General features: G+C 35.4%; 2 protein-coding genes across 2 annotated transcripts; one reads left to right on the forward strand and one right to left on the reverse strand.

Moving 5' to 3' along the window:
* The first annotated feature begins 1,469 nt into the window (after positions 1-1,469).
* LOC109168281 lies at positions 1,470-2,252 on the forward strand. Its single transcript, XM_019317298.1, has one exon. It carries the CDS (start codon positions 1,470-1,472, stop codon positions 2,250-2,252), a length of 783 nt encoding a protein of 260 aa, XP_019172843.1.
* Positions 2,253-7,220: 4,968 nt separating this feature from the next.
* Positions 7,221-8,822, reverse strand: LOC109168282. The gene is made up of 5 exons (XM_019317299.1): positions 8,597-8,822; positions 8,014-8,358; positions 7,694-7,843; positions 7,410-7,544; positions 7,221-7,255 (listed from the first exon to the last, which is right to left on the reverse strand). Exons 1-4 carry the CDS (start codon positions 8,820-8,822, stop codon positions 7,432-7,434), a joined length of 834 nt encoding a protein of 277 aa, XP_019172844.1. The 3' UTR covers positions 7,221-7,255; positions 7,410-7,431.
* Between the last annotated feature and the right edge of the window lie 2,813 nt (positions 8,823-11,635).

Genomic DNA, 11,635 nt, shown 5'->3' on the forward strand with positions numbered 1-11,635 from the left:
TAGAAAGTAAATACGTGAGGTGTGTGGTCGTGGAGCACTGGAGCATTTCATGGAGTATTAATTCCCAACACTTTAGCATTCTAGTTATTTCATTGCTATAAATATGTTTTGTTTCAAAGCATTTTACATTACGAAGCAAAGAGAAATAAACATTATTATTTTCTCTCTCTATCTCTCTTCTCAATTATATATACATAGATATATTATATTTAATATATGTTACAGATAAGATCAGATAGTGTTAATTACCTCCAGATTTCCTGCTTTCTTGTTCTGTGGGATCAGTTTTATTTGCATCTGTTTCCCTACTAGCATTACCTATTCCAATAGCAAGTACGTAAAAATAGAAGAATCTTGATCGATCAGGAACTATGATCATGTATTTCCCTTATTAAATGAAAACACAAGCTGCAAACTTCTGTTAGAGATTTATATAGTAATGAGAGTTAATGGTTCAGATGAACTACCATGAAAAGCTTAAATAATATTTGGAGTTGTGGAGTTATAAATATTATTTTAGTTTGGTAGAAAGTAAGTTGGGAAATATGAATGTTGCGTACAAATCATTGTGCACAAATCATTATTCAAACGATGGTTTCGGTTGTGTCAAATTCGTTAATTTAACGAATCGAAAGATTCGGGTTTAACGAGTTGATGGCATGCATTTTATTCATTTCGTTGGATTACACGAATCAATGCTTTCGTTGGTTTTAATATAATATATCGTGTTGGCTTATGTTGCTTAACATATGGAAACTTTCGTTGGTTAAAGCCAAATGGCTTCGTTGGTTAAAACGAAATGATTTCGTCCTAAATAATGAGGTTCACGAATCTATGCATGAAATGATTTGCACCTTTCGGCTAAATGAATTTAACGAAAGCTTATTTCAAAAGCTCTTTGGTTTGTGTCTAAAGCATGCATTTAAGTATTAATATATATTACTTATTTATTTATTTATTTTGCATGTTTGCATGCAATGAGTTAATAAATATATAATATATGTATTTTTTACTTTGTTATTTTGTATGCAGTGCATGAACCTACGGAGGTCCATATCATATGAATATATATAATATTCAATTATATATTTCTCATGCCTGATATATCAGATAAGATATATCTTATGGAAGTTGAGTTTTAAATTCAAATAATTAACTTCCATGTAACTTCTCCAACAATTATATTTTGCATCTATAAATATGTGGAGAAACATTTGAAGAATGACAAGCAATAAACTTGCAATAAACTGAGTTAATTCACTGTACTGCATTTCAACAGGAAGTTCTTTCATCGTCTTTTTGTATCCCATATGATTAAATCTTGAACCTTGATGCTTTATATAAGGGAGATTTAAAGCTTATAGAAAAGTGATCACACGCCTGAAGATCCTGTTTCCTCACTTCCCTATCATCAAACACTCCATATTTCTAACAATCTATAAGCTTTAAAATTCTGTTTCTGAGGAAGGATGAGTTTTGGACTTCTGGACTTTGCAACCAACTTCCCTAAGTTGGAGCAGTTTGAAGGCGTGGGCTTCCTTAGGTGGCAGAAGAAGATGAAGTTCCTCCTTGCGGCTCTGAACGTGGCATACGTACTAAGTACCCCAATGCCGGAGGAACGAGAGGATGAGACTCTTGAGGCTACTCGCCGGAGACTCAAATGGGAGAATGATGACCTTGCTTGCCGCGGCCATATTCTGAACGGTATGTCTGACACTCTCTTTGATATTTATCAGTATGAGGAATTCTCAAAGGACCTCTGGGATGTACTTGAAGCAAAGTACATATCTGAGGATGCCTCCAGTAAGAAATTCCTGGTAAGTGAATTCAATGATTATAAAATGGTGGACAATGGTTCGGTTATGGAACAATTCCATGAGATTGTCAGGATACTTGGGCAAATGAGGCAACATGATATGCATATGGATGATTCCATTGCCATAGCCAGTATCATTTATAAGTTGCTTCCTTCCTGGAAAAAGGTACAACGTTCCTTAAAGCATAAAAAGGAAACTCTTACCATGGAACAGTTGGGGGTCGACCTTCGGGTTGAGGAGGGAATCAGACTGCAAGAAAGTAAGAATGCAGGCAGTGCAAAAGTCACCGGGGCTTCAGGTTCTGTCATCAACTATGTTGATGAAGGCAAATCAAGTGGGAACCGTAAAGGAAAAGGGAAGCCGGGAAAGGCCACAAATTCTTCAAAGTTTAAGAAGAAAGGAAAAGGAAAAGGAAAGGCATCTGTATCATGCTAGGTGTGCAACGGTCCACACTTTAAAAAAGACTGTGAAATCTGAAAGAAAAGAAAGGCACAATTGGAAGGTAAAAATTCTGGTGATCATGGCCAGGGAAGTGGCCAATGGAAACAAGGTAAAATAGTTAATCTTGTTTCTGATAGTACTGAAAATTTCATTGCTATGATATCTGAAATTTGTGTCATGCAGACTGATGACTCATAGTGGGTTGACACTGGGGCAACCAGACATGTCTGCAAGGATATAAATCTTTATAAAATTTATAAAAGTCTGAATGATGGTCCAAGCCTGTACATGGGAAATGATTCCATGGTGAAAGTCAAAGGCATTGGACAAGTTGAGTTGTTGCTTACTTTAGGAAAGAAGTTGACACTCACAGATGTGTATCATGCCCCAGATGTTAGAAAAAATTTAGTTTCTGGCATTGTATTAAACAAGTGTGGTTTTAAACTTGTTTTTGAAGCAGATAGATTTATTTTATCCAAGGCCGGTATCTTTGTAGGCCAAGGATTTCTATCAAATAATATGTTAAAGTTGAATATTAATAATATTGTTGGTTCTGTGCATTCAGTTTGTACATCTTCATTATGGCATTTTCGTTTATGTCATGTAAACTATAAACGTGTATGTGAGATGGCTAAAGATGGATTAATTCCATCATTTGATCTGAATATGGAACAATGCAGTGCATGCATGTTAAATAAAATAACTAGGAACCCTTTTCCTAGTATAAAAAGGAATTCAATTTTACTTGAATTAATTCACAGTGACTTGTGTGATTTTCATAGCACCCCATCTTTGGGAAATAAAAAATATATAGTCACATTCATTGATGACTATTCAAGACTCTGCTATGTGTACCTCCTGCATTCTAAGGATGAAGCCTTAGAAAAATTTAAAATATTTAAATTGGAGGTGGAATTGCAAACTAGTCAGTTAGTAAAAATTTTACGTACTGACAGAGGTGGTGAATATTATGACCCATTATTTTTCCAATCTGTTGGTGTCATTCATGAGACCATAGCTCCTTATACACCACAACAAAATGGTGTAGCAGAAAGGAAAAATAGAGTACTCAAAGAAATGGTAAACTGCATGTTATCAGTTTCCGGTCTAAGTGAAGGTTTCTGGGGAGAAGCCATGCTAACTGCATGTTATATTCTCAACAGAGTTCCTAACAAAAGAAATAGGGTAACTCCCTATGAACTTTGGCACAAAAGAAAACCAAACTTGAATTACTTGAAAGTTTGGAGTTGTAGGGCCGTGGTACGGTTGCCGGAACCTAAACGGAAGGCTCTGGGAGAAAAAGGCATAGACTATATTTTTATAGGATATGCAGAACACAGCAAAGCATACAGGTTCTATGTTATAGAACCAAATGATTTTATTTCGGTTCATACCGTAATAGAGTCCCGGGATGCTATCTTTGATGAAAATTGTTTTTCATCAATAAATAGAACTAAAGATTTAATTCCCAGTTCTAGTGGGACCAAAGTTGATGATCAAATTCATGATCATGCAAGTTCACAGGAACCTGAGCTTAGAAAAAGTAAAAGAACAAGAAAAGAAAAAACATTTGGACCAGATTTCCAAATGTACCTGATAGAAGGATCAAGGGAGTCTACAGAGACTAAAAATCTATATTATTTTAATATAGAGGATGATCCTAATACTTTTGAGGAAGCCATGAATTCTGAAGATGTTGCTTTCTGGAAAGAAGCAATAAATGATGAGATGGATTCTATAATGGGGAATAATACGTGGATTTTAACTAATCCACTGAATGGTTGTAAACCAATAGGCTGCAAGTGGATTTTCAAAAAGAAAATGAAAGTTGATGGTACCATTGATAAATTTAAAGCCAGACTTGTCGCACAGGGCTTTAAGCAGAAAGAAGGAGTTGACTTCTTTGACACTTATGCTCCAGTAGCAAGAATTGCTACTATTAGATTGTTAATTGCCATTTCGGCTATACACAATCTAGTGGTTCACCAAATGGATGTTAAGACTGCATTCTTAAATGGTGAATTGGAGGAGGAGGTTTTCATGAAGCAACCAGAAGGTTTCGTGGTTGCAGGCTAAGAAAATAAAGTTTGCAAATTGATTAAGTTACTTTATGGCTTAAAACAAGCCCCTAAGCAATGGCATGATCGGTTTGATCAAGTGGTGCTAGCTAATGGGTATAGAATAAATCAGTCAGATAAATGCATCTATAGCAAATTTAATAACCAAGGACAAGGGGTTATTATTTGCTTATATGTAGATGACATGTTGATTTTTGGTACTGATTTGGAAAAAGTTAAGGAAACTAAGGATTTTCTTAGTTCCAGTTTCTCCATGAAAGATTTAGGAGAAGCAGAAGTTATTCTTGGAATAAGAATAATTAAACTTCAGGATGGTGTAAGTTTAACACAATCTCGATCATTACATTGAGAAAGTGTTAAAAAGATTTAATCACTTTAGCGGTTCCCCAGTTTCTACTCCAATGGATCCTTCATTGAAGTTAATTCCTAATGAAGGTGATCCAGTCTTACAATTGGAGTATTCTAAAGTGATAGGATGCCTTATATATGCAATGACAAGTACTCGGCCTGATATTGCTTTTGCAGTAGGAAAACTGAGTAGATACACTAGTAATCCTAGTGCAGTACATTGGATGGCATTAAAAAGAATTTTAAAATATCTGAATAAAACCATTAATTATGGTTTAAAATATTCAAAAGATATTTCCATCCTTGAAGGATATTCTGATGCCAGTTGGATATCTAATCAGGAAGATTATTCCTCAACTAGTGGATGTGTATTTCTGCTTGGAGGAGGTGCTATCTCCTGGGCTTCTAAAAAGCAAAGTTGTATTTCAGACTCAACTATGGCATCTGAATTTATTGCATTGGCAGCAGCATGCAAAGAAGCTGATTGGCTACGGAATTTAATTCTTGAAATTCCAGTTTGGCCAAAACCGATGTCACCTGTTTTAGTACATTGTGATAGCGCTACTACACTGGCCAAAGAATATAACAGTGTTTATAATGGCAAGTCAAGACACATAGGCTTGCGACATAGCTATGTGAAAGAGCTCTTAAGTAATGGTGTTGTAGCACTAGACTTTGTATGGTCCCGGTTCAATCTAGCGGATCCGTTTACAAAAGCCTTGGCAAGGGACATGGTTTTAAAGACATCGGAAGGGATAGGTTTGAAACCCGTTGTTAGTCAAGAGATGAAGGAAAGCTCAACTCACGCCTAAGTTATCACGTTAGGCCTTGAGTTCAATGTAGATGATTACTTCATTTATTGGCGGCAAGTACTATATTAAAAGGTATCCCTAAAGTAAGTACTTGGTCTGCATTGTAGTAGGGATGAGTTTTACTATATACTCTTAATTGATCTTTTGAAAAAATGCTTGGTGCAGGGCATGAAATAAAAGATCAGCCTATGTGATCATGAAGTGTGGCCGCTTCAACAAATTTGGGTTTAGCTTGGAAATGCTTATGAATGGATACAGACACAGGGCCTTTAATAGTGTCAAGTTATTTTGAGTTGTAGTAACTGTAAAGCTTGTGTGTATTATATCTACGTTTCTTCAAAGAGACTGCGTGATTCAAGGTTCGTCCATCACTGCAATCCGAATTAATGTAACACATATAATACTATGTGAAAGTTCAATCTGTAAGACACTTTCATTTATGCCTGAGTTTTGGATCTATCTTGGTACAGTGTTAATTTTTACTATATAAATGGAGGAGGAATGTTAGAGATTTATATAGTAATGAGAGTTAATGGTTCAGATGAACTACCATGAAAAACTTAAATAATATTTGGAGTTGTGGAGTTATAAATATTATTTTAGTTTGGTAGAAAGTAAGTTGGGAAATATGAATGTTGCGTACAAATCGTTGTGCACAAATCGTTACTCAAACGATGGTTTCGGTTGTGTCAAATTCGTTAATTTAACGAATTGAAAGATTCGGGTTTAACGAGTTGATGGCATGCATTTTATTCATTTCGTTGAATTACACGAATCAATGCTTTCGTTGGTTTTAATATAACATATCGTGTTGTCTTATGTTTCTTAACATATGGAAACTTTCGTTGGTTAAAGCCAAATAGTTTCGTTGGTTAAAACGAAATGATTTCGTCGTAAACAATGAGGTTCACGAATCTATGCATGAAATGATTTGCACCTTTCGGCCAAATGAATTTAACGAAAGCTTATTTCAAAAGCTCTTTGGTTTGTGTCTACAACATGCATTTAAGTATTAATATATATTACTTATTTATTTATTTATTTTGCATGTTTGCATGCAATAAGTTAATAAATATATAATATATATATTTTTTACTTTGTTATTTAGTATGCAGTGCATGAACCTACGTAGGTCCATATCATATGAATATATATAATATTCAATTATATATTTCTCATGTGTGATATATCAGATAAGATATATCTTATGGAAGTTGAGTTTTAAATTCAAATAATTAACTTCCATGTAACTTCTCCAACAGTTATATTTTGCATCTATAAATATGTGGAGAAACATCTGAAGAATGACAAGCAATAAACTTGTATTAAACTGAGTTAATTCACAGTACTGCATTTCAATAGGAAGTTCTTGAACAAAGCAACTTAAGAATTTCATCATCTTCTTGTATCCCATAAGATTAAATCTTGAACCTTGTTGCTTTATATAAGGGAGATTTAAAGCTTATAGGAAAGTGATCACACGCCTGAAGATCTTGTTTCCTCACTTCCCTATCATCAAACACTCCATATTTCTTACAACTTCTACCCACCTTCTTCAGGATCATTTTGATCCGCGAATGTTCTGCTACAAGAACTACCTATTCCTGCAACAAATGTTAAATGGAAAAACATGCATGGTTTGAACGAACCGTATCAGAAGAATTTTTCGGGGGAAATCAAGTATGCATGCATGGTTGTACCTTGACATTTTTTTTTTTTTTTTGTCTCTCTTGATGAGCATTTTGATTTTCACATTCTCCTTTAGAATCAGATAGTAGTAGTATTCAGATAGTGCATGAAATTAAAACAGACAAGTGATCGTGGTTAGAGCTGCTACTCTGCTAGTAATGCATATAAATCTCAAATAAATTAAAGAAGACGACATTATATGTAAACATGCATTATGTACCCACCAAAAAGCCTGGAAATGCATTCCTAGACAAACTTGAAGAATTCCACTAGTGTCCACCAGTTTGCTGGGAAGTTGTTAAGAATTTCATCATCCTCAGCAGATTGTTTTGCCCTTTTTAGGCTTCTAACAGTAGCACCTAGCGAGACAAATTAAATGAATAGACAAAAATCAATACTAAGCTTGTAGACACATCAAAGAATATATATAAGCAAATAAAATAAAAAGAAAGAAATTAAATCATATGTAATGTCCAAATAAAATAATGTTAGTTGTATAGATTTGTACTGTGGTAGATGATGAGATCAACAGATCCTAGATAACTGCGGCTTTTGAATGCATGTGGTTTTGTGGCTAGAATATGTAGAGGAGATATCCCATCCTCATTGACATAATTGCCAAGTTCTGGAAGTTCACTTATTATCTCGAACGCCATTTCTGTTGAAGTAATTAAATTCAGAAGGAAGGTGTTACGTTAGTTAATTTGTACATACGTTTTTTGCAATCCCTGCAATTTTCAGAGAGCTGAGAAAATAAAAGACAATGAAAGACGCATGCAAGGGTAGGTGTTTGTTAAGAAGATGGAAATAGTGAGACACAGTACCCACCAAAGTACTCTCCAGAGAGAGCTGAGTGAAGAATAGTATCCCCATTTTCCTGTCTGCAAATATCAATTGGATTGTGGTTTTCCTTTTTGAACACTGTGAGCAGGAACTGAAACGCCTCCATCTTGCCACGATGCGCCGCCAAGAACAATGGCGTCTCCTTCTTAAAGTTGCGCTCTCTGATCAGCTCGTACGCTTTGCCTTGTTTTTGAGCTCTGGAGAGAATATGTGTGCAGATTTCAGTGTTTCCAAGGCGAGCAGCAAGGTGAAGAGGAGTGTCACCTATATCATTCTGCAATTTCAACACTCTCAATGCCTCATCATCTTCTAAGATATTGTTGAGTTTGTCTTGGATTAGGAATAAGTGTTTGTCTAAGAGTGAAACGGGTAGACTTATTGTATAGAGATTGGATGCCTATAAATATATTGGTTGTATCCCTAAAGGATTGTGTCACCACTATCATCATCACTATGAATAAGTTTATTGTTTCACTCCCGTGAATGTAGGCATATTGCCGAACAACGTAAATCTTGTCTTCTTTACCTTTCTGTCATTATTATTTTTCTTGTTCTTGTTAATCTCAACAGATATCCACCATGTCCTTGATCTGTAGCAGAAGGTTTTTGGAGCCTGCAGGGTGGTAGCAGTTGATGAGAATGTGGAGAACGGTGTCTCCTGATTTTGTGATTTTTGCCTCCCAAGCAACCACTCCAGAGTGGTGGTATATGGATGAAACTCTCTCCCATTGTTGCTTCATGCACGCTTCAAACAATGTGTTCTTCATCAATATTTCTTTTTCTTTTGTTTCCATTTCTGAGGTGATCATCATTTCTTCCGATCCGATTGATAGATCCTTCCTTGTGTATGTGTGCAGTGTGTGCGTGGAGATCGAAGCACAAATTAATTAACTGGCCTGCAGGAACACATGCACCATTCTAATATATATAAATAAATAAACGCATCCTCACATCCTGGCCTATACGTTGTGGCTCTGTTTTTTTAGTTATCTTTCAAGGAAAATAGCAAGGAACTCTCAGAAATAAAACCCTTTGCCACAAGTAGAGGAGAAAAATAAATCGTGACGATCTTTTTTTTTTTTTTTTTTTACCGCAAGAGTCCCAAAGCTCATGTTGGATGAGATAAGAGGTGGAGCAATACTATACAAATTCCCACATTCTACTCCATGCTTATATGTTAATATGTCATCCTTTGATTCATTCAAATAAATGAGGGTCACAGTTTCTATTACTTACTTTTCATCGTCCTCCAATAAAATTAGAACACATGACGAGAGTTTTAGTCTCTTTAAATTCTATATATCATTTTCCTTTATTTTTTTAGTATATTGTATGAGGATTGGATGGATTTGAGTGAAGTGGCTGCTTCCTTAAGTCCTAGAAGCAATAATATAATTTAGTTAAAAGAAATGCATTGGCTCGATCTCTTTAGTTGTTCCTTTTCTTTTCTTCTCACTTCCTTACATCCTAGAAGATATAATATAATTTAGTTAAAAGAAATGCATTGTCTCTCTTTAGTTCCGATCCTTTTCTTTTCTTTTGACTAAAGGAAGTAATATGTTCTCTGTAATTAAGTAATATAATATTCCTTTTGGGTAATTGTATCTGTAATCTTCCCTATACCTTTATTTAATTTTTTAAAGTAAAGTTGTATTTCATTAATTAAATCAAATTGAAGACAAGTACAACATAAATAAAATCAGGGGGAGACATGTCTACTTCTGGAAATTAGACAAAGAATACGTACATAACTATACTAAGTGAGTGAGTTACTTTATTCACAGATCTCTTAAAAAACATTATTTGTGCGTTTATTCAAAGTACTAACCAAAACCTTACCGTCCTGAATAATTATTTTGAACATTGATAAGTTTGTAATACTAGAATGAATTGACTGCACAACAATCTCGGAATCCATCTCAAAGATAACATTTGTCATTGCTTTATATTTTGAGTAATACTACACATATTCCCACTTTCTACCGTATTTTCTACTCTTTACTCAATTACATAACACACTTTGATTCATTAAAGAAAATATAGACCACAATTATTATTATTATTTTTTCTCCGTTCAATAAATCAAGACATATAATGTGAGTTTTTACTCCCTTGAAGTCCATTTATCATTTTCTTTTATGTTTTACCCAGCTTAGGGCCTCTTGTAAGGAGAGACCTTCCACCATTTAATTTGAGAATAAATTTCTACAATAACTTGAAGAAAAATATTTTGAAGATCTAAATGTTGAATTGTGGGTGATAAATATAAAATAATAAATGAATACTTTTAATCTTTCAATAACTTCTTGTTGGTCTGTGGGTAGGTCGTACATGCAGATGATTCTTTTGCTTTATGAAGTGATGGGTTGGTAGTATATTAGTATTTCTTAACTACTTGTGTTTTCATCACACGTGTCACAGACCTGCAAACTTGCCAGAATATTTATAGAACAAAAAGGGGGTCAAGAGGAAGAAGAACAGATTTGGGGGTAAAGAGAAGAAAAGGATTAGGTTTTAGATTGCTCAGCAATTCTGTAAAAACATAGCATAAAAAGAGAGAAAACAACATTCTCAAATAAATAAGAAAAACTAGGCTAGAAAACAAAGGAATCTTCAACAAACTCCACCATTCTCGCTTGGCTTCTGCTAGATGCTTTAAACGGCGTCGTCTGATGGTCCATTCAACTGCCTCCAACTGCCATTTGCAAAACGACGTCGTTCGGTTTATTAACTGTAACGGTCCCAACGGTTGCCGTCAAATGTTGTCGTTTAATTAAGTAATTCTGATTGCTTAATTCCGGCTCTAAACGACATCATTTCGGTCCCTCGACTTTCCTTCTTCACTTGACTTTATAACCTGCAATGCCTCCTGATCCTCCATTCCCATTCCCTCCTTCAATTCTTCCATTCTACCACTCAAGTTCATGACATTACCCCTTCCTTCACCAGATCCTTGACCCCAAGGATCAAAGTTGGGAAATTGCTTGGTGATGTGGTGATAATTTTCCCATGTAGCAGCCTCTGGAGGTAAGTTTGCCCACTGCACAAGGATTTCTACCACAGCTGCATTGTTCTTCTTAATCAGTCTTTTCTGCAGGGCTGCTATAGGTTGGGTGAGAATCATGCCTTCTAAGTCAGTGGAGGGTAGCTCTGACTGTGCCATAACTCCATCTCCCACTCTTTTCTTAAGCAAGGAAACATGGAATACAGGATGGATTGCAGCCTCTCCTGGAAGCTTCAATTTGTATGCTACTGGACCAATCTTTTCAATCACCTCAAAGGGTCCATAGTAACTTGCTGTTAGCTTGATGTTGGACCTTACAACCACAGTAGTCTGCTTATAAGGTTGTATTTTGAGATAGGCCCAATCTCCCACCTCAAAGCTTCTTTCAATTCTATGCCTGTCTGCTTGTTCTTTCATCCTGGCCTGAGCTTTTGAGAGGTTTTCCTTGAGAATGACAATCATCACAGCTCTTTCTCTAAACTAGTCCTGTCCTTCTCCTTCTGAGATAACTTTGAAGGTTAAATAGGGTGGAGTATAACCATATAGGGCCTGGAAGGGAGAACACTTGAGAGATGTGTGAAAATTGGTGTTATACCAATATTC

This window comes from Ipomoea nil, unplaced genomic scaffold, assembly GCF_001879475.1.
Source record: "Ipomoea nil cultivar Tokyo-kokei standard unplaced genomic scaffold, Asagao_1.1 scaffold3195, whole genome shotgun sequence".
Lineage (NCBI taxonomy): Eukaryota > Viridiplantae > Streptophyta > Magnoliopsida > Solanales > Convolvulaceae > Ipomoea > Ipomoea nil.